General features: G+C 42.7%; 1 protein-coding gene across 2 annotated transcripts; it reads left to right on the top strand.

Annotated features, from left to right (window-relative positions):
* On the top strand, positions 1–22,144 carry CTPS1 (CTP synthase 1). 2 transcript variants are annotated; one of them, XM_048501206.1, is made up of 19 exons: positions 1–162; positions 2,646–2,819; positions 4,130–4,300; positions 5,643–5,743; positions 6,383–6,499; positions 8,188–8,271; positions 8,474–8,554; positions 9,149–9,300; positions 10,160–10,292; positions 12,303–12,391; positions 14,538–14,632; positions 15,214–15,276; positions 16,290–16,333; positions 17,162–17,258; positions 17,577–17,632; positions 17,740–17,836; positions 18,436–18,580; positions 20,048–20,138; positions 21,193–22,144. In XM_048501206.1, the coding sequence occupies exons 2-18, from the start codon at positions 2,654–2,656 to the stop codon at positions 20,130–20,132; spliced, it is 1,776 nt and encodes a 591-aa protein (XP_048357163.1). In that variant the 5' UTR covers positions 1–162; positions 2,646–2,653; the 3' UTR covers positions 20,133–20,138; positions 21,193–22,144. The 2 variants fall into 2 exon arrangements, with proteins under 2 accessions (XP_048357163.1, XP_048357162.1); XM_048501205.1 differs by having other exon boundaries at positions 2,642–2,819.
* Positions 22,145–22,704: the final 560 nt, after the last annotated feature.

Below are 22,704 nucleotides of genomic sequence, written 5' to 3'. Positions count from 1 at the left end.
CCCGCCTTCTGTGCCATGCGTTGTCCCGCGCGCGCCGGCTTCACCCGCGCTCCTCCCCTCCTTCCTTTCGCTTGGTTCGTTTGGGCGGCAGCCGCAGATCGTCCTCAAAGGCCCTTTGCTCTCTTTCGGCGGTGGGGCTTTGTGCGCGTGCGCGCCGAGCCGGTAGGCGGCGGGCGCGCGGACAGTGGCGGGGGGGGGGCAGGGGCAGTTAATAAAGCGCGCGTGAGGATGAGGGGGGGAGGCTTGTGGCCTGTCCGGGGGGGGGGGGTCGTCCTGGCAGGCGCCTGTCAAGGCTGTTTTGCGTTGCCCATTGCTGGGGGGATGAGGAGGGAGATACCCTCAGTATGAAGGGTGGGGGACACGATGCTTCCACCCCACCCGCTTTCCTTCCTTTCCCGCCTCAGCACCATGGAGGGTCCCGATTGTGTGGCACCCCCAAGGTGGAGTGAACTGTCATGTGGCTGCAGTCTGAATCTGGCCTCGTCGTCTCCATCCTCCGCCCCCACTTTGCACTTTGCCTCCGGGGGAGGGCGGTCTATAAACCCAATAAATAATAATAATAATAATAATAATAATAATAATAATAATAATAATAATAATAATAATAAATGTTTGAATAAAAAGCTATACTATGCGTGCATATAGATAATTAATTATGCATGCATGTATAATATGGGTAATGTTGAAATGCAGATGCTGAAAAGTTGTGTGAATAGAGCCTCCATGTTCGGAAGCAGTGTACTTCAATAAATCGGAGGCAATGTGAAGGAGTATCTTCAACTGCTATATTCTATGCATTGGCCTTCTGGGGTGCAACTATGGGAGTCTTCTTATGTGTTCAAAGCTGGCAATGCCTTTTATGGTAGACTCTGTGAAATCCAGACAGTAAATACATCTAGGGCCATAAAGTTTACAGGGATAAGTCAGCTGTATTCAGAACAGCAAAAGAGCCTAATGAATTTATCAGGATGGAGCCATGGATGAGTCAGCCAGCTTCCCTTGGATGCGGTTGCAGCTGACCAAGTGACCTTTGACTCACACAAACATAATACTGTCTTAAGCCTGTGTTAGTAAAAGTGCTACAAGATTCTTTTGTCACTTTTGCTATAATAGACTTTAAGCATGGTTGCTTTGGGGTAAGTTTAACAACAGCAAATAGGGTACAGTGTGCACACAAGTAACAACCCAAAGTCACTATGCCCAGGCTACAAAAATATGCAAAAAGCTTCTAATAAATGTGCACATTTATTCTAACAATGAATAGAAATGAAATGCAAGAATCAAAGTCGTGTGTGAGAATCTGCTGCCAAAACGTTGGTCTCACACCATCATTGTGCAAATAGTAAAAAAAATGTCCAGAGTGTAGATTTACATGTTTGTTAGCAACTTTTTGCTTATTTTTGTAGTCTTTTTTTAATTGAGCATAGTGACTTTTTTTTGTAGAGCATAGTGACTTTGTTCTGGTTGTCACTTTGGGTAAGTCCCATTTAACTCAATGGGTCCTGTTCCCTTTGTTTAGGAATTTAGCTGAAACTGGCCACCTTTCTTAAATGCAGTAAGCTCCTGTTCCTTGACAGATGTTGTTTTGAGTAGGCATGACATAATATTCCAGCCAAATTGCCAATTCATTCCAGTAAATCTCTGTTTGCTGGGCTCTTGGAAGAATGCTTTCTTATCCCAGGTTATTATATTTGCTTTGATACTGTGGTCTGAAGTAACACAATTTCCTCTCAAACCTGGAAGTTTCCAAGTAGCTGATGACCATCCCAGCTGAATTTTCAATTCCTTTTGGCAGGGTTTCTATAAAATTGCCCTTTTTCTAAATCTAAATGCCCTCCTGTCTGTTTGGTTCTTGGGAAACTTGTGCTGTTCGTCTGTTTGTAGACCTTGCTCTTTCTCAGTCAAAATATATCCATATTGCTTTACTATTCCTTATTGTATTGTAGACGGGTGGACAACTTAGCTATTCTGGTTTTCACTGTAACTGGCTATAAATCAGCGGAGTATGTATGACACTTTGCTGAACAGTGTAAGCAAAAATACAAGCCCTTCTTGTCTCAGGAGAGGTTACGTTCAAAATTACAGAGAAGGGAAGGAGGGATAAGCAACGGGAAGAACAGGTGTAAATCCAGTTTCAAGGTTCAGGCATGGTTTCAGAAGGCGTAATGTAGGGATGATAACTTTTGTTAATTAAACTTGTAGTGTGGACTCTGATTAAAAAAGATGATGGAGATTAAGGAGAAGAATCAAGTCTGAAAAACAGTTGCTTGTATTGGAGGTTTCATTTGACAGAATTAGTACAAATATTTTGGCATAAACTTGCAACCAAAAAGGTTTATTGTGATGGTTATGGGTGATTGATGTTAATTTGTCTATTTTGTTACCTTTTAGAGCATTCCAAACAGTTGCCTTATTCTGATTTAAGTGGGGTGGGGTGTGAAACATGTTTATATTTATTTTTCTCCAAACAGAGATGTTTTACAGTTTTTTTAAAATGTTACTTTTTGTTACTTTTTATTTTTTAGAACATTCCAAACAGTTGCCGTGTTTTGACTGGGGGGAAGGGCTGAGACATGGTTATATTTATTTTTCTCCAGAGATATTTTACAGGGTTTTTTTTTTAATTCCCTTTTTTTTCCAGGCAGTAAAACAAATGAAATACATCTTGGTAACAGGAGGTGTTATCTCTGGGATTGGAAAAGGGATCATCGCCAGCAGCATTGGGACAATTCTCAAATCATGCGGGTTGCACGTCACGTCCATTAAAATTGACCCGTACATTAACATTGATGCAGGGACCTTCTCTCCTTACGAGCACGGTATGTAATATGTGAAATACAGAATTCTATATAGTATTTATGTAACATTTCATTTTTAAAATAAAGTAATTCTGAGGACATAATTTGTAATAAGAGTCAAATAGCATTCATACCTTGGAGATGTGTGTATTTGTATGTCTGTATATATTTGAAATTGTTAGGCACTCCATTGCCCTATGTGTCATTGGCTTATTTGAACATCTGCCAGTCCCTTCCCGGGGTTTAGTACCGGACATCATCTATTTAATTAATTATGGAAAGGTTATTGTTTTTATTGTATTTATTGTTTTAATTGAGATTATTCGATTGTTTTTAGCGGTAATGTATTCTGTTTGGTTGGCTTGTAAACCGCCCTGGGCCCTTCAGGGGTAGGGCGGTCTACTAAATCGAAATAATCATCATCATCATCATCATCATTGGCACGCTGGGCGCCATCCCAAAAACACTAGTGACCTTCTTTCTGGGGAGATTTTAATGAACTGGGTATAGGACGCCTACTATTGTTATGTTGATCGCTGTTTTAATAGATTTTACTTGATTTTAGCTAATGTGTTGATTGTTATGTGGTCACTATTGTGAACCTCTATTTACTGTATATATATGGATGTTGTGCACCGCCCAGAGCCCCTTGGGGATGGGGCGGTCTATAAATCGAAAAAATAAATAAAATAATAATGATAATAATAACAATAATGATAATAGGCACACTGGGCACCATCCCAAAAACACTAGGGCAGCACTTGAAACATCTTCGAATTGACAGAATTAACATCTGTCAAATTCAGAAGGCAGCCCTGCTGGGATCCACACGAATACTATGCCGATACATTACAACTTCCTAGGCCTCTGGGTGAGGCAGCTGTGAAATTTACCATCATCATCATCATCCCAGTCGTAATCGGCACGCTGGGCTTCTGGGTGAGGCTCGAATTGTAATGAAGGCCAACAGCCAGCTAAAGATCTGGTAGCTGTGAAATCTACAATAATAATAATAATAGTGACCAGACTTTTTTCCAGGTGAAAGTTGGCACAGAATTGTTTCAAATCATCATATTCCCCCATCTTATTACACTTTATTTCTAGGCGGTGTTTAGCCACTGAAGTACGTTACTCATCTCTGCCTATGGCTTTTGTTGTATGGATTAGCTTCACAAACAAAATCCTCAAGGGAGTTCAGATAATGTTGTTAATATTTTTCTTCCTCAGCAGAGTGGTCTTAGCAGATGCAGGGAGGGGGGCAGCAAGGAGGAGGGGGTAATTATTGTTTCCAAGCCAGTCTGCTCATCCTCATGTGCTGCTGTTTGCTGCAGGTGAGGTGTTCGTGTTGGATGATGGAGGGGAAGTGGATCTGGACCTTGGTAACTATGAACGCTTTCTCGATATCCGTCTCACCAAAGACAATAATTTGACAACAGGGAAAATTTATCAGTCTGTCATCAACAAAGAAAGGAAAGGAGACTATCTGGGCAAAACTGTTCAAGGTAAATACTGGAAATGGATCCACTTTGTTTCGACCTTTGTGAGTACTGTTCATTCCTCTGGGTCTCTGAATGTCAGTGTTCTGTTCTTTGTTTACTTACAGTGATTTATAGCATGCTGTTTCTTACATTTCTACGGAGGTTTTTAAACAGAGGCTGGATGAACATATGTTGAAAATGCTTTGATTGTGTGTTCCTGCATTGCAGGAGGTTGGACTTGATGGCCCTTGTGGTCTTTTCCAACTCTGTGATTCTATTTTATAACGGATTGCCGGGGGAGGGGGCAGTGTTGCCTTGCCTTGCTTAGTCCTCACAGGGTTTCTATAGCATACAACATTTTACAAATTCCTGCTAATGAGGGGAAAAAAAGAATTGCCATTAAAGCAGTCATTGTATATAGTACTAAAAGATACCAAGTCAATAGTTTTTAAACCACAGAGGGCTTGGCCACCCCGCGGTTTATAGATAAAAGGCATTTCTGAGAAGTCTTTTGCTTGTCTGCAGAATCTAGGCAGGGAGTTTGTTACATCCCACGCCCTGCAGAGAGAGTTCTAAATCAGATATTCTGGAGTAGAGCAGTCTCAGTATCTCTCTGTGCTGATCCTTTCCCCCACAAATGAGATATTTACCAACAGGGCTTTCTCTGCAGAATGAAGAACATGTAGGGCAATCTTAAAATTGTTTTAGCTGAAAATCCATCTTACCACAGACTTTTAAGCCTGGCCTAAGTGACACAGTGGATTTCATAGTCAGTAACTAATCAAAGTTCTGTAATTTAGTCTGACTCGATACTTTCTCCTTAGTGTAAACCTGGTTCAGCGCATGTTGTTTCCCATTTACTGAACCTTCTGCCTGTATTCTCTAGCTGTCTTCTTTCTTCAATATTTAATTTCATCTTTCCTCACCCAACTGGAGGACCTTGGGCTACTCACAGTTCTTAGGTACTCTCTCAGCCCCACCTACCTCACAAGGTGTCTGTTGTGGGGAGAGGAAGGGAAAGGAGCTTGTAAACCACCTTGAGTCTCCTTACAGGAGAGAAAAGTTGCGTATAAATTCAAACTCTTCTTCTTCTTAATCCATGTTTCAAAGGCAGCACTGTTTCCACATATAGTGGATTTTAAGGCTGGGTCATATGCTGCGGAACAATCCTTGATATCATCTGACATGGAAGTTACAGCAAATCTCTGGGGGATGAATTGTTCTGAGGGCTACAAAGTTCCTTGTTGGCATATGAAGAAAATGACGCCTAATAACAGAGAAATGTAAAAATAATCATTTTGTGATGTGTTTTGGTTAGAAAGCCATCACACTGTATTCCTGATATTGTCTTGTCTTCGTTTTGTAGTTGTGCCCCATATTACAGATGCAATTCAGGAGTGGGTAATGAGGCAGGCTCGAATCCCTGTTGATGAAGATGGTGTGGAGCCTCAAGTCTGTGTGATTGAGGTTGGTATCTCTTCTATCCAGGGTCTGTTACTCCCTGAGGGTTCAGGACAGATTAATCTCTTGGGAATCGCTTTGTCTGGATGCAGCATACTGTCCTGGGCTACCTTGGACCGGTCATAGTTTTCTCAAAACTCTCTTAGCCCGTGCAGTGGCAGGCAATGGCAAACCACTTCCACATTCCTGCTGGGTGACCTTGGAGTAGTCACAGTTCTTTGGACCGCTCTCAGCCCCATCTTCCTCATAAGGTGTCTGTTGTGGGAAGGGAAAGGAGCTTGTAAGCCACCTTGAGAAAGGGGGATACAAATTCAAACTCCTCCTCCTCCCCTCCCCCACAGGATCATCAAAAGTCAGCTTTGACTTGATGACTCTTTCCAACACCACGTAGATTTTGCAGACTAAGAGAGGATTGAAAGGGAGGGGTGTAAGATGGGCCAAAGTAGGAGTGTGGAAGCGTCAGGAACTCCATTACTATTGAATTGCCTTGTTTATCTGAAAAGAAACAGAAAACACCATAAACTGTGTTGTGTTGCATGTTATAATCTTAAGATTAACTGCTGATGGTTCCGCAAAGTGACATTGAGATGGGCTGTGTGACCCAAGGACAGAGTATGTGCTTAATTCTCGACACCTTTATTTTAGCTTGGAGGAACAGTCGGAGACATCGAAAGCATGCCCTTCATCGAGGCGTTCCGCCAGTTCCAGTTCAAAGTAAGGCGAGAGAACTTCTGCAATATTCATGTCAGTCTGGTACCCCAGGTAAGGCTCAGGGAAGCTTTTCATTTTGTCCTTTGTGTTCATTGTAGATCATTGTATTTGGTTACACAAGGCCCGTCTACCTTTTAGCATTTGGGATATCGTAGAACACAGCTGTATAAAAATGTCATTGACTAATTGTGACCTCTTGGAAATAGCTCAGGAAAACTATCAGATTTGTTTAATCCTGTGCTTACTGGGATCCTGTGTTAAGTGAGTGTTAATCCTGTGTTAACTGAGTGCTAACTGTGTTATTAGAACTGTGTCCTTGGAAACTGCAGGAAGGGGTTGAAGTTAATAACAGTATGAGACACAGTCATAAAGGCAAATTATATGTTGTGAAAGACAAAAAAACTAGTTGGCTTTAAATCAGGGGTGGCCATGCTGGCAGGGGCTGATGGGAATTGTAGTCCATGAACGTCCGGAGCACCACCCCTGCTTTAAATGGTGTGGATTTTCAATAGAGAAGTAATTTGAGGAGTCAAGTTTTGTGACGCTGTAGCGTATGGCTACCCCACTTGATTCAGTTCTTCTGTTGCTAACCATTATGTTGAAGTTTGGAAGAACAAATGGCATATTTTGTGTATCCTCCCTGGAACTGAGGTGGTGAGTTTACTATTGGTTCCTTCGATGTCAAATGTCGAGTATGCAATGAGTGGGATCCTTGAAATTATGTGATTATAATACATTTAATGAACAGCCATGGAAGCAGGTATCATCATGTTTTATTTGGGTCTTAGAGGTTAAATTGAGTAGAGCTTGACTGTCTCCTGGATACAGAGTGAATGTTGGTGTGTGAGTGAGAGAGAGAGCTGTACATACGTGTGTATAAGGAGCCGCATGGCGTGGTGGTTAAGTGCTTGCGCTGCCACTCACACGGTCAGGAGTTCGAGCCCCCAGTGGGCCAGATACCCTGGCAGCTGGCTCATGGTCAACTCAGCCATCCATCCGTTTCTTGGTTGGTAAAATGAGTACCTAGCATATAGCTAGGGGGGTAAAGAATAGCCGGGGAAAGCAAAGGCAAACTACCCTACAAAAGCAACTTGCCTATAAAATCACTGCTTGCAGTGGTACCCCAGGGTTGGATATGACTGAAGGGGAAACTTAACCTTTTATGTATATGTACATATATACGTGTGTGTGTGTATATGTATATGCACCTCTGTATGTACAGTTATCCCTTTCACGTCACAACATTCCCAATCGTGGTTTGTATATATCACAGGTTGGCAATAAGAAATTAAATGTGAATTTTGGGGGAGTTTTGCGCAGACAACAATCAAATCCCAGCAGGCAACACAGAAAAAGTGTAGAAACTCAGAAACACATAATAATTGTATGTAGTATAATATCAACATATTTTATCTTTTAATACCATAAATATACACTACTTCTTTCTAAAAGTTAAAATAAGAGAAAAAGGGAGGACCAAATTTTTTAATGCAGATTTCCAGATGGCAGGGGGGGGGGGGGCGACCTCACTCCTAACTCCTGTGATGCAGAAGGGATAACTATGTACACATGTGCATGGTTAGTGTAAAATGTTGCTTCATTTGGCTGTTGCTGCTTCACATTTCTCTTTAAATAAGGATTAGATTTTTAAAAAATGTTTAAAATCTGAACATGTTGTTGCGTTTTAGAAGACCTTGATTTGACCCACTGATCTATGTTTTTGCATGCTCATTTACTAGCCAAGTTCTACAGGAGAACAGAAGACAAAACCCACCCAAAATAGTGTCCGGGAACTCCGGGGTCTTGGTCTTTCACCAGATCTGGTAAGCACTGAACCAAGAGAGAGAAATGGCACACACTGGATTGTTACAGAAACATTTGGCCGTTCTGAGACTTGGGACAGAAAGATTTGTAGGCATAAATGTGAAAGATACCTCGTGTTTTATTTTTAGAAACATGTCTAATGAAGGGTTGTAAAAAGTTGGTGCCATTTGTTTTACAGTTTTCTTGCCTTTTCTTTTCTAGATTGTCTGCAGATGCTCCACTCCTCTAGACACCTCAGTAAAAGAAAAGATTTCCATGTTTTGTCATGTAGAACCTGAGCAGGTAAAACTGTTCAAGATGCTGTCAGCATTGTGGGTCACTTTTACTAGATATCAATTGTCTGTGTTCGGTTATGGGAGTGGGACAGCATGTCTCACTCTTCTTCGAGTCAAGAATAAGGACAAGGTGTCTTTTTTTTAGTTTAATCCAGAGGTTTATGTAGTACATACTCTGAACCTGTGCCAAAACCTTGAAACTCATAATATATGGCATAGTTAGATTCTGTGGATTGTGATAACTTCTTCTGAACCTTAAGAGGTCAGAACCTTAAGAGGTCAGAGCCCCACTTGTTCAAACCTGCCCTAAATTAATTCCAGTTGCCAGAGGAGTGAGATTCAGCTTTTCCAGGGCTCTGGTGAAATAAACTTAAGACAGCATTCATAAATCAGGCTTTGATAAAACTCCAATTAGTTGTCATGTAAATATGCAGATGGTCCAACAAACTGGTGAGTGAGTGTGTGTGTGTGTGTATGAGTGAGAGACAGAGAGCGAGAGAACAAACTGAGGATTTCGAACAAAGCTTGAGAAGTAAGCAGCACATTATTTTGTGAATCACATGATGTAGCAAGACCTAATATTTTCTTTCTCACTGAACAGGTCATTTGCGTTCATGATGTGTCTTCCATTTACCGAGTGCCTCTACTGCTGGAGGAGCAAGGGGTGGTTGATTACTTTCAAAACAGACTCGACCTTCCTATTGAGAGGCGGCCTAGGAGGATGCTCATGAAATGGAAAGAGATGGCAGATAGGTGAGCTCCCTCTGCAGGGAACTAATTCTGTTGGCCTGCGTGCTGTTCACTTTTCCTGAAGTGGCAGTGGAACGGTTAGCAAGGCGTGCTGTTCCTTTATAGCTTTCCAGCAGTGGTACTGACAGTGCGACTGGCCCAAGGTCAGCTAGCAGGCTTCTATGGGAAGGTGGGGAGTGAAACCTGGATCCTAGTACAACACTCTAATTGGCACACTTGGAAGGATGGGGGGGATGCTGTGGCTCAGTGGTGGAGTATCTGCTTAATATGCAGAAGGTCCCAGGTTCAGTCTCCAGTGTCTCCCATTAAAAGTAATCTGCTTGTGTGAAAGTCCTCTAACTAAGAGCCCGGAGATCTGATGCCAGTCAGAGTAGATAGGATTCATCTTGCTGGACCAGAAGGTTTGACTTGGTATAAAAGTGCTTCTGGTGGTCAAGGCAATAGTCCCTCTAACTGTGCAGAAGTTCCCTACCACTGAGTGGCACAGAGCTGCTTTCAAGAGCTCCCCCTGCTGGCGGCCTCCCGATCTGTATGGCACCAATATGGTGCCTGTGAGGCTTACAAGAAACAGTGGTTCAAGGGTACCAAAAATTAAACTACTAGCTAACAGCGCAGAGGAAAATCCTACAAAATAAAGTTGTTGTTTTTTAAAAAACCTTTTGTAGATCTTTCCACAGTTTTTTCTCCTGGGTCTTTTAGGGGATACATAAGCTACCTGTTGGAGGTCCTTGTCTCAGACCGTACCGCTGTGTTATCTTTCAGGATCACACTGACCGGTATCGCTCATTCAGTGTTTTAACTTGGTATGCCTGGGCTCTAAATTTGTACTGTGCATTGTGTTCTTTTCTTGCTGTCGATACAGATACGATCGTTTATTGGAGACCTGCTCTATTGCTCTTGTTGGCAAATACACCAAGTTCTCTGATTCTTATGCCTCAGTCATTAAAGCTTTGGAACATTCTGCCTTGGCTATCAATCACAAGCTTGAGATCAAGGTGGGCATTTTCTTCAGCTTCTGCAGTATCTCAGTTGTTGCTACGTTAGCTATAAAAGTTAAACACAGCAGTGAGCTGTTCATCTTTGTTGTGATGATGCAGCGGTTGGTAGGGTGCCAACATTTTCTGTTTTGCTCCACTTCATAGCGGTAGTTTTTTTTGGTCACTCCCTTTTGAAGGGGTTGATTTCTGAAAGCAGCAATAGACTTTTCCTTGTAAGATAAGCTTGATATTCCTTGGTAACAAAATGCTCTATTTTTTACCAAAAGGAATTCAGTTTTATAACCTCTTTAGAACACATGTGCCTTGGTTACATAAGAATTGCTGAAAGGCTGAATAATGGCTGGTTTCAGTACAGTGCCATTAAAGGTTATTCTAAGATGAGTTCTCTGTTAGTGAAAATGATCCTGAAGCAAATTACTTCTCCCACCTCTTTATTTGGCAGTGTTGTGCGAACTAATTTTGTCCCTTTCGGAGAGAGAAAGATTCATTTCCATCCCCAATTACAGTTCTCTTTGCTCCACATCATCACTCTGCAAGTGTGTTAACTAAAGGAGATTTTTGTTTCTGTTCAGTTATATCCTAAAATAAGGAGAGGAAAACCTTTCCTGGGAAGTTACAAGACCAATCAAGATGGTCCTGCTTATGTAAAGAGGAGGAGTCTCACACTCCACACTTTGAAGCGCAGTCCAACCAACTGAAAGCCTTGAGTCATTTTGCTCCCTGCAAGTATTACAGCCCAATCCGGAGCGGGTGGACAGGGGATGGCTCCGCTTTGTTGCCACTCCACCCGCTCCAAAGGACTTTCTTGCAGTGCAGGAAGGTTGAAAATGTTTTTAAGAAAACCCTCACCTCACAGCCCCCATTGGGGTGAGTAGAGATATGCCACAAAAATCATGCCATATCTCTGCTGGTGACTTCACCAGTGCAGGGGGACTGATCGGGCTGTGGAGGCTGACTAAGGCTGGCCCTGCCCCCTGGAATGCTCCCGGAATGCCCCCACCACCCAGATGGTAGTGGCGTTGGAGTACTAACAGGTTGTGGCCAGCTGCCACAGGGTGACTCAGTGGATGGACACCAGTGGATTTGCCCTTTTGCTGGGGTAAATGCCCCGGGGAGGGCACTTCAGCTGGCATAAACCTGCTCTGCTTCCAGAGGTGAATTCGTCCCCGCCCCCCACTATTAGGCTGCCCCTGACGTTCCTGCCGTGTGTTCAGGTCTAATGAGGGATGCATGTAATCTTGACAGTATGGCAGCAAATAAACCCAGAAGCTTCTTCTGTTCTTATTTTCCGTTTCTAGTGATGGTTATACTTGGCATCAATGACCTGGGCTTGGAAGATGGTGTCTGAATTGCTGTGTCTGCGACATACAATTAGCTTAGAAGCCTGGGAAGAAAATACTTTTGAAGTGTGGAACATGGCAAAGCAGTTTGTATTGAGCCGTGACACGGCTGCTGTTTGGAGGAGGAAAATCTAAAGCTGTTGTGAGGTCACAGAGCAAGTTCTGTGGGTTATTAGATCTTGTCAAGACCAACCATTGCTCAGAGTTGCTAAAATGCACGAGTATAGGATTAATTGTTGGCGCAGCATAGTTCACACATACTTTGCCAGTTGGCTCTGAACGCTCATTAGCAAAATAATCATGTGACCATTAACACTTTCCATTATTTTCCTACAGACATATTTGTTTGGGCGCTAAAGTGAAACACAAAAATTCACCCAACCTTTATGACTGGGACAGATTTCAGGGCCTTCTTTTCACATGTAGCTTTGGAAAACAGCAAATGATAACAGCTGAGAATCCTTTGGGAAGTGTTCAGTCTCTTTATAATAATGAAAAATTAGTAAGGAAGAACCGTGCAGTCTGCTCTGGGGTCCTTGGAGGTAGGGTGGGATAAAGAGAGATGGATAAAATCAGTGATGAACAAAAAGGGATACCCCTCCAGGGTCTTCTAGGTTCCTCTGATTCTGCTGCAGTCTCTCATGTTTCCTTATGGATCTCTTCCTAGTACATTGATTCTGCTGACTTGGAGCCGGCTACACTGCAGGAGGAGCCAGTTCGATACCATGAGGCCTGGCAGAAACTCTGCAGTGCTGAGTAAGGACATTTGTAACATTGATTTCCTCTGACAGGAACACTGACTTTCAGGATAGCGGCTGGCATCGGTGCAGGCTTCGTTACCTGCCTCCTGCTGGGCCCAGAGCTCCCTACAGACTCCATGTGCATTTGAACATAGTGCTCAAAGGACAGTCTGGTCTTGCCTTTGTCTTATGGCCCAAATAAGCTACACGTGCCACAGCCTGGGGCTGATGGGAATTGTAGTCCATGAACATCTGAAGCACCAAGTTGGACACCTGCTATAGGTGAATGAAAAAGGATATAAACTATGTTCTTCCCTTGTGTAAATGGCAAGGAATGCTGATAGGAGACTAAAATGTGGGAGGATTTTATTTATTTATATATTTTATTTATTTATTATATGAATAGAATAGAATAGAATCTTTATTGGCCAAGTGTGATTGGACACACAAGGAATTTGTCTCCGGTGCATATGCTCTCAGTGTACATAAAAGAAAAATACATTTGTCAAGAATCATAAGGTACAGTACTTAATCATAAGGTACAGCACTTAATGATTGTCATATAGGTCTAGTAAGCAATCAGGAAACAATCAGTAGTAATGAAAACATAAAATGTAAAATCATAAAATAAAATAAAATAAAATGTCAGCACAGGCTATAGTCATACAGTCATAAGTGGGAGGAGATGGGTAATAGGAATGATGAAAAAAGTAGTGCAGTAATTATATAATAAGTATATAATAAATAGTTTAACATTATCGAGGGAATTATTTGTTTCACAGAGTGATGGCATTCGGGAAAAAAACTGTTCTTATGTCTAGTTGTCTTGGTGTGCAGTGCTCTGTAGCGACGTTTAGAGGGTAAGAGTTGAAACAGTTTATGTCCAGGATGCGAGGGGTCAGTAAATATTTTCACAGCCTATTTGTAGACCGCCTCACCCCCGAAGGGCTCGAGGCGGTTCACAGGTTCGGCAATAACCAGTGCCGCAGCATATAAACATAGAGTTTTACACAGGGGGTTAAGAATCAACAGCTCTGTAGACTTGAGAAGAAAACGTCACGTAGACAGATTAATGAGAAGGAAGGCAAGGGAGTATTAGTTGTGGAATATAGCAGGCCTGATTCAGAGATGGCACATGAATCCCTTAAATAAGAAATGCTCAGTTCTAAACCCCCTCCTTTCCCCTCAAGTTTTCCCCCTTTGCCACCTCTGATTCTTGTTTGGCATGAGTACTTTGGCTCAAATGGATTGTAAACCGATGCTGCTGAGCCCTTGAATTATGGCCCGGGACAGATGTCCCCTGGAAGAAAAGGAACATTGTGAACGTAACTGCCTGACTTTGAACTTCCATCTCTTTCTGGGAGAAGTGCCCATTATCTGGCTTCGATATGTTTACCTAAACTAACTGTACATATAAGAAAAGATTTTCCAAGCAAGACTAGAAAGATTTCTGCAAAGAGGTGTGTGTGCTGGGAAGTGGGGGAAGGGGGGAAGGGACAAGTAGAAGAGTGTTTAACACTACTCCCCCTTCCCCCGGGTTTCCCAAAGTATGTGTGTTACATCATGAGTTCAAGGGGCAGCAAGAGATTCCATGCCATTAAGCTTCTATCCATGTCCTCCTATGTCTGTGCTCCAAATGCTGCCCCCTCTGTCTGCTTTGCCACTGTTTGGCAGAGACTTGGGGTTTGATGTTTTGAGTTTATCCAACTTCAGCAGTGGCATAGTGGTTACGAGCAGGTGCAGTCTAATCTGGAGAACTGGGTTTGATTCCCTGCTCTGCCACTTGAGCTGTGGAGGCTTATCTGGGGAGCTAAATTAACCTGTGCGCTCCAACACACACCAGCTGGGTGACCTTGGGCTAGTCACAGCCCTTCGAAGCTCTCTCAGCCCCACCCGCCTCACAAGGTGTTTGTTGTGGGGGGGGGGGGGGAAGGGAAAGGAGATTGTAAGCCCCTTTGAGTCTCCTTACAGGAGAGAAAGGGGGATATAAATGCAAACTCCTCCTCCTCTTCTTTCTTCTTCACCCCCTGTCCTCTGAAGTATAACTATACTTATGTAGCTGGGTGAATGAATGTTAAAAATGCCTGTCTCACACTGAAATACCCTTCAGGGAGCTAAGGTTGAAACATGCAGTATTCACCGATCTTTTTCTCTTTCTACAGCGGAGTCCTGGTACCAGGGGGGTTTGGTGTCCGAGGGACAGAAGGGAAGATACAAGCTATTTCTTGGGCAAGAAAACAGAAAAAACCATTCTTAGGTGAGAGAAACGATGGTTCTCAACATATGTAGAAATGTGCAGAAAAAGTAGAAGTGGAACATTATTCTTCCCCGGATGCATACTTCAATCACAAGGACATACTCCCTGTTGTGTGAAGTTTGGGTATATCATCTTGGTGCCTATTGGTACAGATTTCTTGGGGCCTTTTGTATGACACTATGTTGATGGGGGATAGTAGGATGTGGGTGATATGGGGCAATATTTGTTTTGCTTACAGCAGGAGTGTCCAACTCTGACCCTCCAGATGTTCATGGACTACAATTCCATGTAGGGTCTGGTGGGGCTGATGGGAATTGTAGTCCATGGACATCTGGAGGGCAAGAGCTGGACACCCCTGGCTTTCAGCATCAAGATTGCTGTAGTCGTGGCACAGGATCAGTGACCTCTTGCATTGTGCATTTGTCTTCTTTATGTTAACCCTGATATATATAATTGTCAGGAGTATTACTGGGGAGTTGCAGACAGGATGAGGGAATCCGCCACTGTTGTAAAACCAATGTCCTTAATGTTGCTGTCTGTGTGCCTCCATTATATGGTTTCCTCTTCTTTTTTTTCTTTAGGGGTCTGTTTGGGAATGCAGTTAGCAGTTGTGGAGTTTGCACGCAACATCCTGGGTTGGAAAGGTAACAGCAGTGATGGGTAGAAACCTTCTTGGCCATTAAGGATGCTAATATACACAGGGGTTGGATCCATAGATTGCATTTCATTACTGGTGGAACTTTCCTCCAGAGATTTGCTTCAGTACAAGGAGCCTTCCTCCAGTGAAATATGCCTCTTCTGCTAGTGGAATGTGCCTCCATTGTTAGCAGAACCAGAACATTTTGGATCCAGCCTGTTGTCACAAACAATGGGTGTTTGCTCTGGTTTAGCATAAACAAAGTTGCACTTTTGAAATGTACAAGGATTAGCCATAAAGAGGAACTACCCCTATTTTTCCAGCGAATGTCAGGCTACCCACATGTAAGGCAAGGGTATCTACATACTCAGAAGATCTCTAGGTGTGCCATCCCCCCCAAAGCTTTCAGAATTAACCAAAGGAAAAGGCTCCCCAAAATGGTCCGATGAATGGGCACCTAACATAGTGTGTTGACAGCAACTGAGTCCATTAAAGAGCGAGAGAGAAAGAAAGGGGGGAAAGATCCAGATTCTTAATCCACAGTTCTTTTGTGCCTCTGGCAGCTTCTTTCCGAAGCGTGTGTTCAAGTGTCTGTTGGGAAGGCAGCAATGGCAGCCCACCCACAGACAGGGAACCGGGCGGGAGGGGGTATCTGCATACACCCATACACCCACATACACACACTGGTCTGAAGAGGTCTGAGCATCCTCCTGGAGTCATGGAATTTTCAGGGCAGTTGAACACCAGGTAAAGACAGGAGCAGAGGAGTTGAAGAGGAAATCTGCCTGCTTATGGTATGCTGGGAGGGGAGTTTTAGGTCGTCCAGTGGTACCTTGTGGGCTTCCATCATGTTGCGTTCATTGCCTTACTACCTTACGTGAGATGGACAGGAAAGATGCCTCTTCTTGTGAATGGAGAAAATATAGTTTTTTTGTTTGTTTGTATTAAAGCTCTGGGTTTGTACAGCAAGTGCAATCTGATTTTAATGTTCTAATGTACTTGTGTGTCTTTAACATACAGATGCCAACTCAACAGAATTTGACCCCAAGACTACGCACCCAGTGGTAGGCTGATTTTACTTCTTGCATACCACGACAGCAACAAGCGATGCTGTTCTTTAACTAGGAGATCAAATATGAAATGAGCTAGGTTGCCTGAAAAGGAATTTATCATGAGAATAACTGTTGCTTGAATGTGAATTGTTCTATGCTATGACTGGTGGATGTAATTAACCCAGGAAATTGCGCAGCACACCGGCTGGCTGATAGTGAAAACATAAACAATTATGGTCAAATAAATAATCTACTATCATCTCAAAAACTCAAATGTATCTTTTTGACATAAGTTCTTAAACTATTGGTACAATTGCATCACAATTCTTAAATATAAAGAGGTATAGTTCATAAGAAGCTTAGATTCCTTATTCAGTGCTGTCCTTTAATCAAATATGAATCAAATATGAAATGAGCTAGGTTGCCTGAAAAGGAATTTATCATGAGAATAACTGTTGCTTGAATGTGAATTGTTCTATGCTATGACTGGTGGATGTAAAATTAAGTTGGAGAACCATAGTTCTAATGTAAATGATCAGAATAGAACAATGCTACAGATCTGAACTGCTTTATAATATTGATGCCAAAAATGCAATAAAAATATAATTGAGCATGTGGACTGGTTCTGGGACTTAAATGGTTGAAGACCATTACTCAGCTGTTCCGCAACTGATCTTATTTTCCCCTTGTGGAATATCAGCAATTAACATCAACTTACTTAGAAGTTGATTATGCCAAAAAAGCACGTTGATTTGTTTTCCCCCCATGTCAGTTCAGCAGTGTTTGCTCCCTAACTGCTTTTCGGTTACAATGCACTGTTCTTCGCATTATCCCCTCCAGGTAATAGACATGCCGGAACATAATCCTGGTCAAATGGGTGGAACCATGAGGCTTGGCAAAAGGCGAACAGTCTTCCAAACAAAGAATTCAGTCATGAGTATGACATTTCCCAGATCCCTATTTTTTCTTTCTCCCCTTTTGGTTATTGGTGGGCTTTGCTAGAACTTGTTGCTGAGGCGTGTGGTGCAGAAGCTCAGATTCTCTCTTGGAAAAGACAACAGTCTTCTGCCTTAAACTAAGAGCAGAATACCTCCAGGGGTGGAGCGGCATAAACTAATGATCAGCTGAGATACTAACAGAATTGGGGTTTCACAGAAGCATATAATGACAGGGACTTCACAATTTGAACCTAGAAGCTGGAATTAGAGCAGCTGTGGTTTCTTGTAAGTTAAGGTTGTATTTTCTTCTTGATTAGGGAAACTATATGGCGATGGTGACCACCTAGAAGAGAGGCACAGGCACAGATTTGAGGTACCATCAGTCACGTTGTGACCTTCCTTGTCCTTGTGCTCCCTTCACCCCCCACATTGAATTTTCTAGGAACAAGAGAGCATGTGATACCAGTTTCCTTTCCATAGGTAAATCCAGAGTTGAAGAATGCCTTTGAAGAAAAAGGCATGAAGTTTGTGGGCCAGGATGTAGAAGGGGAGCGAATGGAAGTGGTCGAGCTGGAAGGTAAGAGCGTGAGTTAAAAACCAGGGGATGGGAAATCGATAATAGGATAATGCATTTATTGGGATCAGCAAAAATGTCCCATAGCAGCTAGTGAGCATTTGATTTAACTCTTCTTCACTGGACATTCCACAGAAAACAAAACGGTGAGAAGTCTTGAACCTGTATGAGAGAGTCGTAAGAGCTAATATGGGGAGTTTTTTGCAAACTTGATGAAAACTCATCTCTTTTTGCTCTCAGCTCGATCATAAGCTGCAACAAAGGCAGGAATGGCTGCTTCCTACTTGGAACTATTAAAAAGTTTATTTCGCTTTGTTTTCCAAAATACAGTTTTGGATATTCCAAGCGTTGCTCTTTGTTCCATGCTTATAAATAATTAGTGACAAGTATTGCAGCAGCCAATGGTGAAGAGAGTTGTTTCAGAATTTGCATATAGATGATACTTCGAATCTTTGTGTTCTTTCCTTAAATTCCAGAAATGAACCCAGATGCCTGTCAGTATTAGACAGATGTTAGGACCTGCTTTATATAGAATAATGCACTTTGGCCTGAGTTTTCTAACAGTATTCACCTATTGCTGTATTTACTGCCTTCTTTCTCAGAGCACCCATTTTTCGTTGGTGTTCAGTATCATCCAGAGTTCCTTTCCAGACCTATCAAGCCATCTCCCCCATATTTTGGCCTCCTCTTGGCATCTGCAGGGAGACTCACACATTATCTGCAGAAAGGTTGCAGACTCTCCCCCAGGTGAGTTCAAATAAGTTGCCTGGCCAAGTGTGTCATTAGCTGGCAGGTGATTTCCACGCTGTTGATTGTGGTACTCAAATATGATATGTCGTGCTAGGCACAAATGCTTTCAGGTTATGCAGTATCTGTTTTCCTTGATGCTAGAGAGCAGTATCCTACCTAATTACAGTAATTCCAGATGCACAGCCATGTTAGTCTGTAGCAACAAAACAAAGCAGGACTCTAGCGGCACCTCTGATGAAATGAGCTTTGGCTCTTTAAAGTTTGTGGGATGCATTTGGTTTGTCTTTAAGGTGCTGTTGGACTGCTGTTTTATTTTACATAATGATGAGGGTTTCTTTTTTTCTTTGAACAGCACTGTTTTATTGATCTTAAAAATAAAGAATATAATTCCCGTTAATTGATATCTTACAATTAACCAATAACTCAAAACTCAAACAAATGTAACATCATATACACAAATTCAGATTCATTTGTTACACACATGGACCTCACCAGAAGACTGTTGTCTTCCCTTTAGGGGACCAAAGAACAACAGCCTCAGTTTAGTCATTTTAGCTTCAGGGCAAGGGTCTGCAATCTGTGGGTCTCCAGATGTTCATGGACTACAATTCCCATCAACCCCAATTGGCCATGCTGGCAGGAGCTGATGGGAATTGTCGTCCATGAACATCTGGAGAGCCACAGGTTGCAGACCTCTGTTCTAGGGAAAGTTCAGGCTTGATTTGAGCTGTTGGTGGTCCACCACATCTGCAAAACTCTCCTCCAACACCACTTTTCAGATGAATTTTTTTCTTCCTTTCCCTTCCTTCCTTTCCTTCACTTTTCCTTCCTGTCAGCTTTTGTTGTTGTCCAGCTTTCACACCCATACATAGTAATGGGAAATAATGTGATATGAATTGTCTTGATTTCTGAATTTGTACCCTGCCTTTCTCCACGCTGGGGCCCAAAAGCAAATAATGTCTTCCTCCATTTTACTTACAACAATCCTATGAGGTAGTTTAGACAGAGCGTGTGACCAACTTAAGGTCATTAGACAGAGCGTGTGACCAACTTAAGGTCATTAACCAATGTGTTTCTGTGGTAGAGTGGGAATTCAATCCTAGTCTGGCACCCCAACCACACCTCCATACTGGCTTACTGGTTTTCATCCGTTCAGTGTGGTGATTCCTTGTTAATTATTGATTACTTTAATATCAGTTCTATCTACCTCAAAAGCCTCAATCTGAAAGTCATTGTTTAGGGTATCTACTAAATAAATACATGAAATGTGTGAATTTGTAGAGAAAATCTGTGTCTAGTGATTGGTTTGGCAGAGTGTTGCAGGTTGTAGTAAGCTGTAGGTTTTGGCCACACATGCCTTGATTGCCCATTTGACGTGAATGAACATAACAAATGAGCCAGAGGCAGTTTTGATGCATTTGTGATCAAAACCCTTCCTTTTCTCGTGAAATCTGAACTCCACAGAGATACGTACAGTGACAGAAGTGGAAGCAGTTCACCAGACTCTGAGATCACGGAACTGAAGTTCACAACAGTGAATCATGAATAACTGCTGGTAATATTTCCTTTTCTAATGTTCTGGGCTTTCCTATATTCTCCCTCCCTCTGCTCCATATTGGGAGCCGACCCCTCTCTAAGACTTCCTTATTCTTGCCCAGTTAGATCCTTTCATCCCTTCTAATTTGGAGTATGCCACCTCTCGTGTCCCAAGCTGTGTTGTGCTGGTGCAAGTACAGATGAAGCAGGGTTTGGCAACCTGGTGTCCTACCTCAGTGAATAGTGAAGACCAAAGTAATTACACCAATGCATGCTTATACTCACAAAACGAGTAATATTTCAACTACTGACAATTGGAATGTTGGCTCTATCTTTGTAAATTTTCAGTATCAACTGTAATATTATTATGAGATCAACAGGTAAGCATGTAGGCCCATGGTGGCGAACCTATGGGATTCCAGATGTTCATGGACTACAATTCCCAATTGGCCATGCTGGCAGGGGCTGATGGGAATTGTAGTCCATGAACATCTGGAGTGCCATAGGTTCGCCACCACGGATTTAGGTTGTTGGGCTACAAAACCTCTGTATTTGGTTTTGATTTCGATGATTCTTTTTCAAACCTTTGTAAGAAGAGCCTTTTGGAGTGAAAATTGGGCAATATTAACTTTAAGAAAATAGGTTTACTCCTAGAGGAGAAAGAAAAAACTTTACATGAATTATAATGGCTTGAAAAAGAATAATTGAAATAAAAACCAAATCCGGAGGTTTTATAGCCAAACAGCCTACCTGCTTACCTGTTGAACTATATTAATAATATTTTGAGTTGTTACTGAGAGAACAAAAATAGAATTGTATTCCAATTTATTATTGGTTGAAATATTACTCATTTTGTGAGTATAAGTACGCACTGATGTAATTACTTTGGTCTTCACCTGTTGTACACCTGCCTTGATTACTATGGTAGATTCTATGAATAGTGAAGCAGCAGGAGGCAATCCAGGGAGTTCTTCCTGAGAACGCTTTTTTTTTAATGGTGAAATTGTGTGTTTCCTTGTATGCTTTTATGGTGGTAGGTAAATAATCCTTTTTTTGTTTCTTGTTTCCACCAGGATACACCTTGCTGTCCATCAGAAGACCCTTTATAGTGGACACTGTGGGCATTCTCTCCACAATAGCTGGGATGGAGTTCCTTAAATCATGTTTAATTTTGAGGAATCATGTCACACCGCTGTTCTTTTAACCTGTTTCTGTTCTTTCACGTGTCTGGTTGAGGCTGTGGCGCTAAGCCTGCCGCGACTAGCATCCCGCCCGCTTTGTGATTTTTGAAACGAGAACTTCCGAAGACTGGGATAGTTCATGGATTTCTGAAGAAGTCAGAGCTCTGCCAAGAAGAGATTGGCATTTTCTGGTTACTTCTGTTACAGGAAGGTTAAATGGCGACGTTTCCATCCTTTGTAGAATGTGAGATGAGAGGCTGTCCTTAAAACCTGCATATGTTTTAAAACCAAGCCATGGGTTTGGTTATTCATTGCCACCTTTTTCCCCCCAGGCTTCCTGTGTAGGAAACCTTAGGATTGTTGCTCTTAAGCAATTAACACATTAAAATGTATAAATTTTCCCACTTTAGAAATTTGAGATCCCCCTCCCGGACTTGAGAGATCTCCTTGCATCAAGGGGGCTGTATATGTGAGAAAGTGACTTCAGCAGACAATGCCTTTGAGACTCTCACTGAGAGCTCTGCCTTGAACAGGACGGTCTGAAGTCCTTATTTTTGTAAGGAAGGCTTTCCTGTTTTTCCCTGTCATGCCAGGGGTTTTGTGAGATACCACACATGCTGCCAGCTTCTGCAGGGGGTGTTCAGTAATATATTTGCAGTATTTGCTTGTCCCCCACACACAGAAAAAAGAGTGTGTGGAGGGGCATCAAGTGTTCGTAATCTCTCCTTTTGCCAACATAGCTTGTAAACGGTGTGAACCACTAAATTATTGGGGACTTCTTTTGCTATACAAATGTACCGTCTGTCCATATCCTTTTCAGTTCATTAAAATTTTGGGGAAACTTCTTGAGTCTCCGTTCTGGTCATCACTCAGCCTTTCAGATGGCTTGATGGCTCTCTTGGGTTTGTTTCTAGTTAACAGTATAGCACAGTGATGACGGACTTTTTAGAGACTGAGTGCCGGGGCGGAGCAAGGGGAAACTCCACCGGGGCATGCGTGCACCCTGTGCCCCTGCCAACACCCCTCCACCCCCACCCTGCCCTGGAATGCCCTGAAATACTCCGCCACGTCCCCGAAACACCCTCACTATGCCCCTGCAGGGGAACGTGCCCAGTGCATCGCGCACCCCTCGCCCCCTTGGCGCTATGCCACTGCCGAGTGCCCAAACTGGGGCGACGGCGCACGTGCCCACAAAGAGGGCTCTGAGTTCCACCTCTGGCACGCGTGCCATAGGTTCGCCACCACTGGTATAGCATCTCTTCTTGTTGTCTTTTCTTCTTTGCTAACAAACAGGTTGTCAAGGCTGGATAAGAATTGTTGGGGGAGAGGGACAATCCTGCCCTACCCCATAAAAACTCTCTTCCTTTCAGGGTTTTCTAAGCTGTCATAGGCTTGAACAGGCTT

The sequence above is a fragment of the Sphaerodactylus townsendi genome, linkage group LG06, assembly GCF_021028975.2.
Source record: "Sphaerodactylus townsendi isolate TG3544 linkage group LG06, MPM_Stown_v2.3, whole genome shotgun sequence".
Lineage (NCBI taxonomy): Eukaryota > Metazoa > Chordata > Lepidosauria > Squamata > Sphaerodactylidae > Sphaerodactylus > Sphaerodactylus townsendi.
This window is presented reverse-complemented; position numbering and strand designations above follow the sequence as displayed.

Coding starts and splice junctions, on each gene's coding strand:
- CTPS1 (XM_048501205.1), top strand. CDS start 16: ATGCGTTGTCCCGCGCGCGCCGGCTTCACCCGCGCTCCTCCCCTCCTT. Junction 4,301..5,642: donor TCTGGGCAAAACTGTTCAAG/GTAAATACTGGA, acceptor TTCGTTTTGTAG/TTGTGCCCCATATTACAGAT. Junction 9,301..10,159: donor TGGAAAGAGATGGCAGATAG/GTGAGCTCCCTC, acceptor CTGTCGATACAG/ATACGATCGTTTATTGGAGA.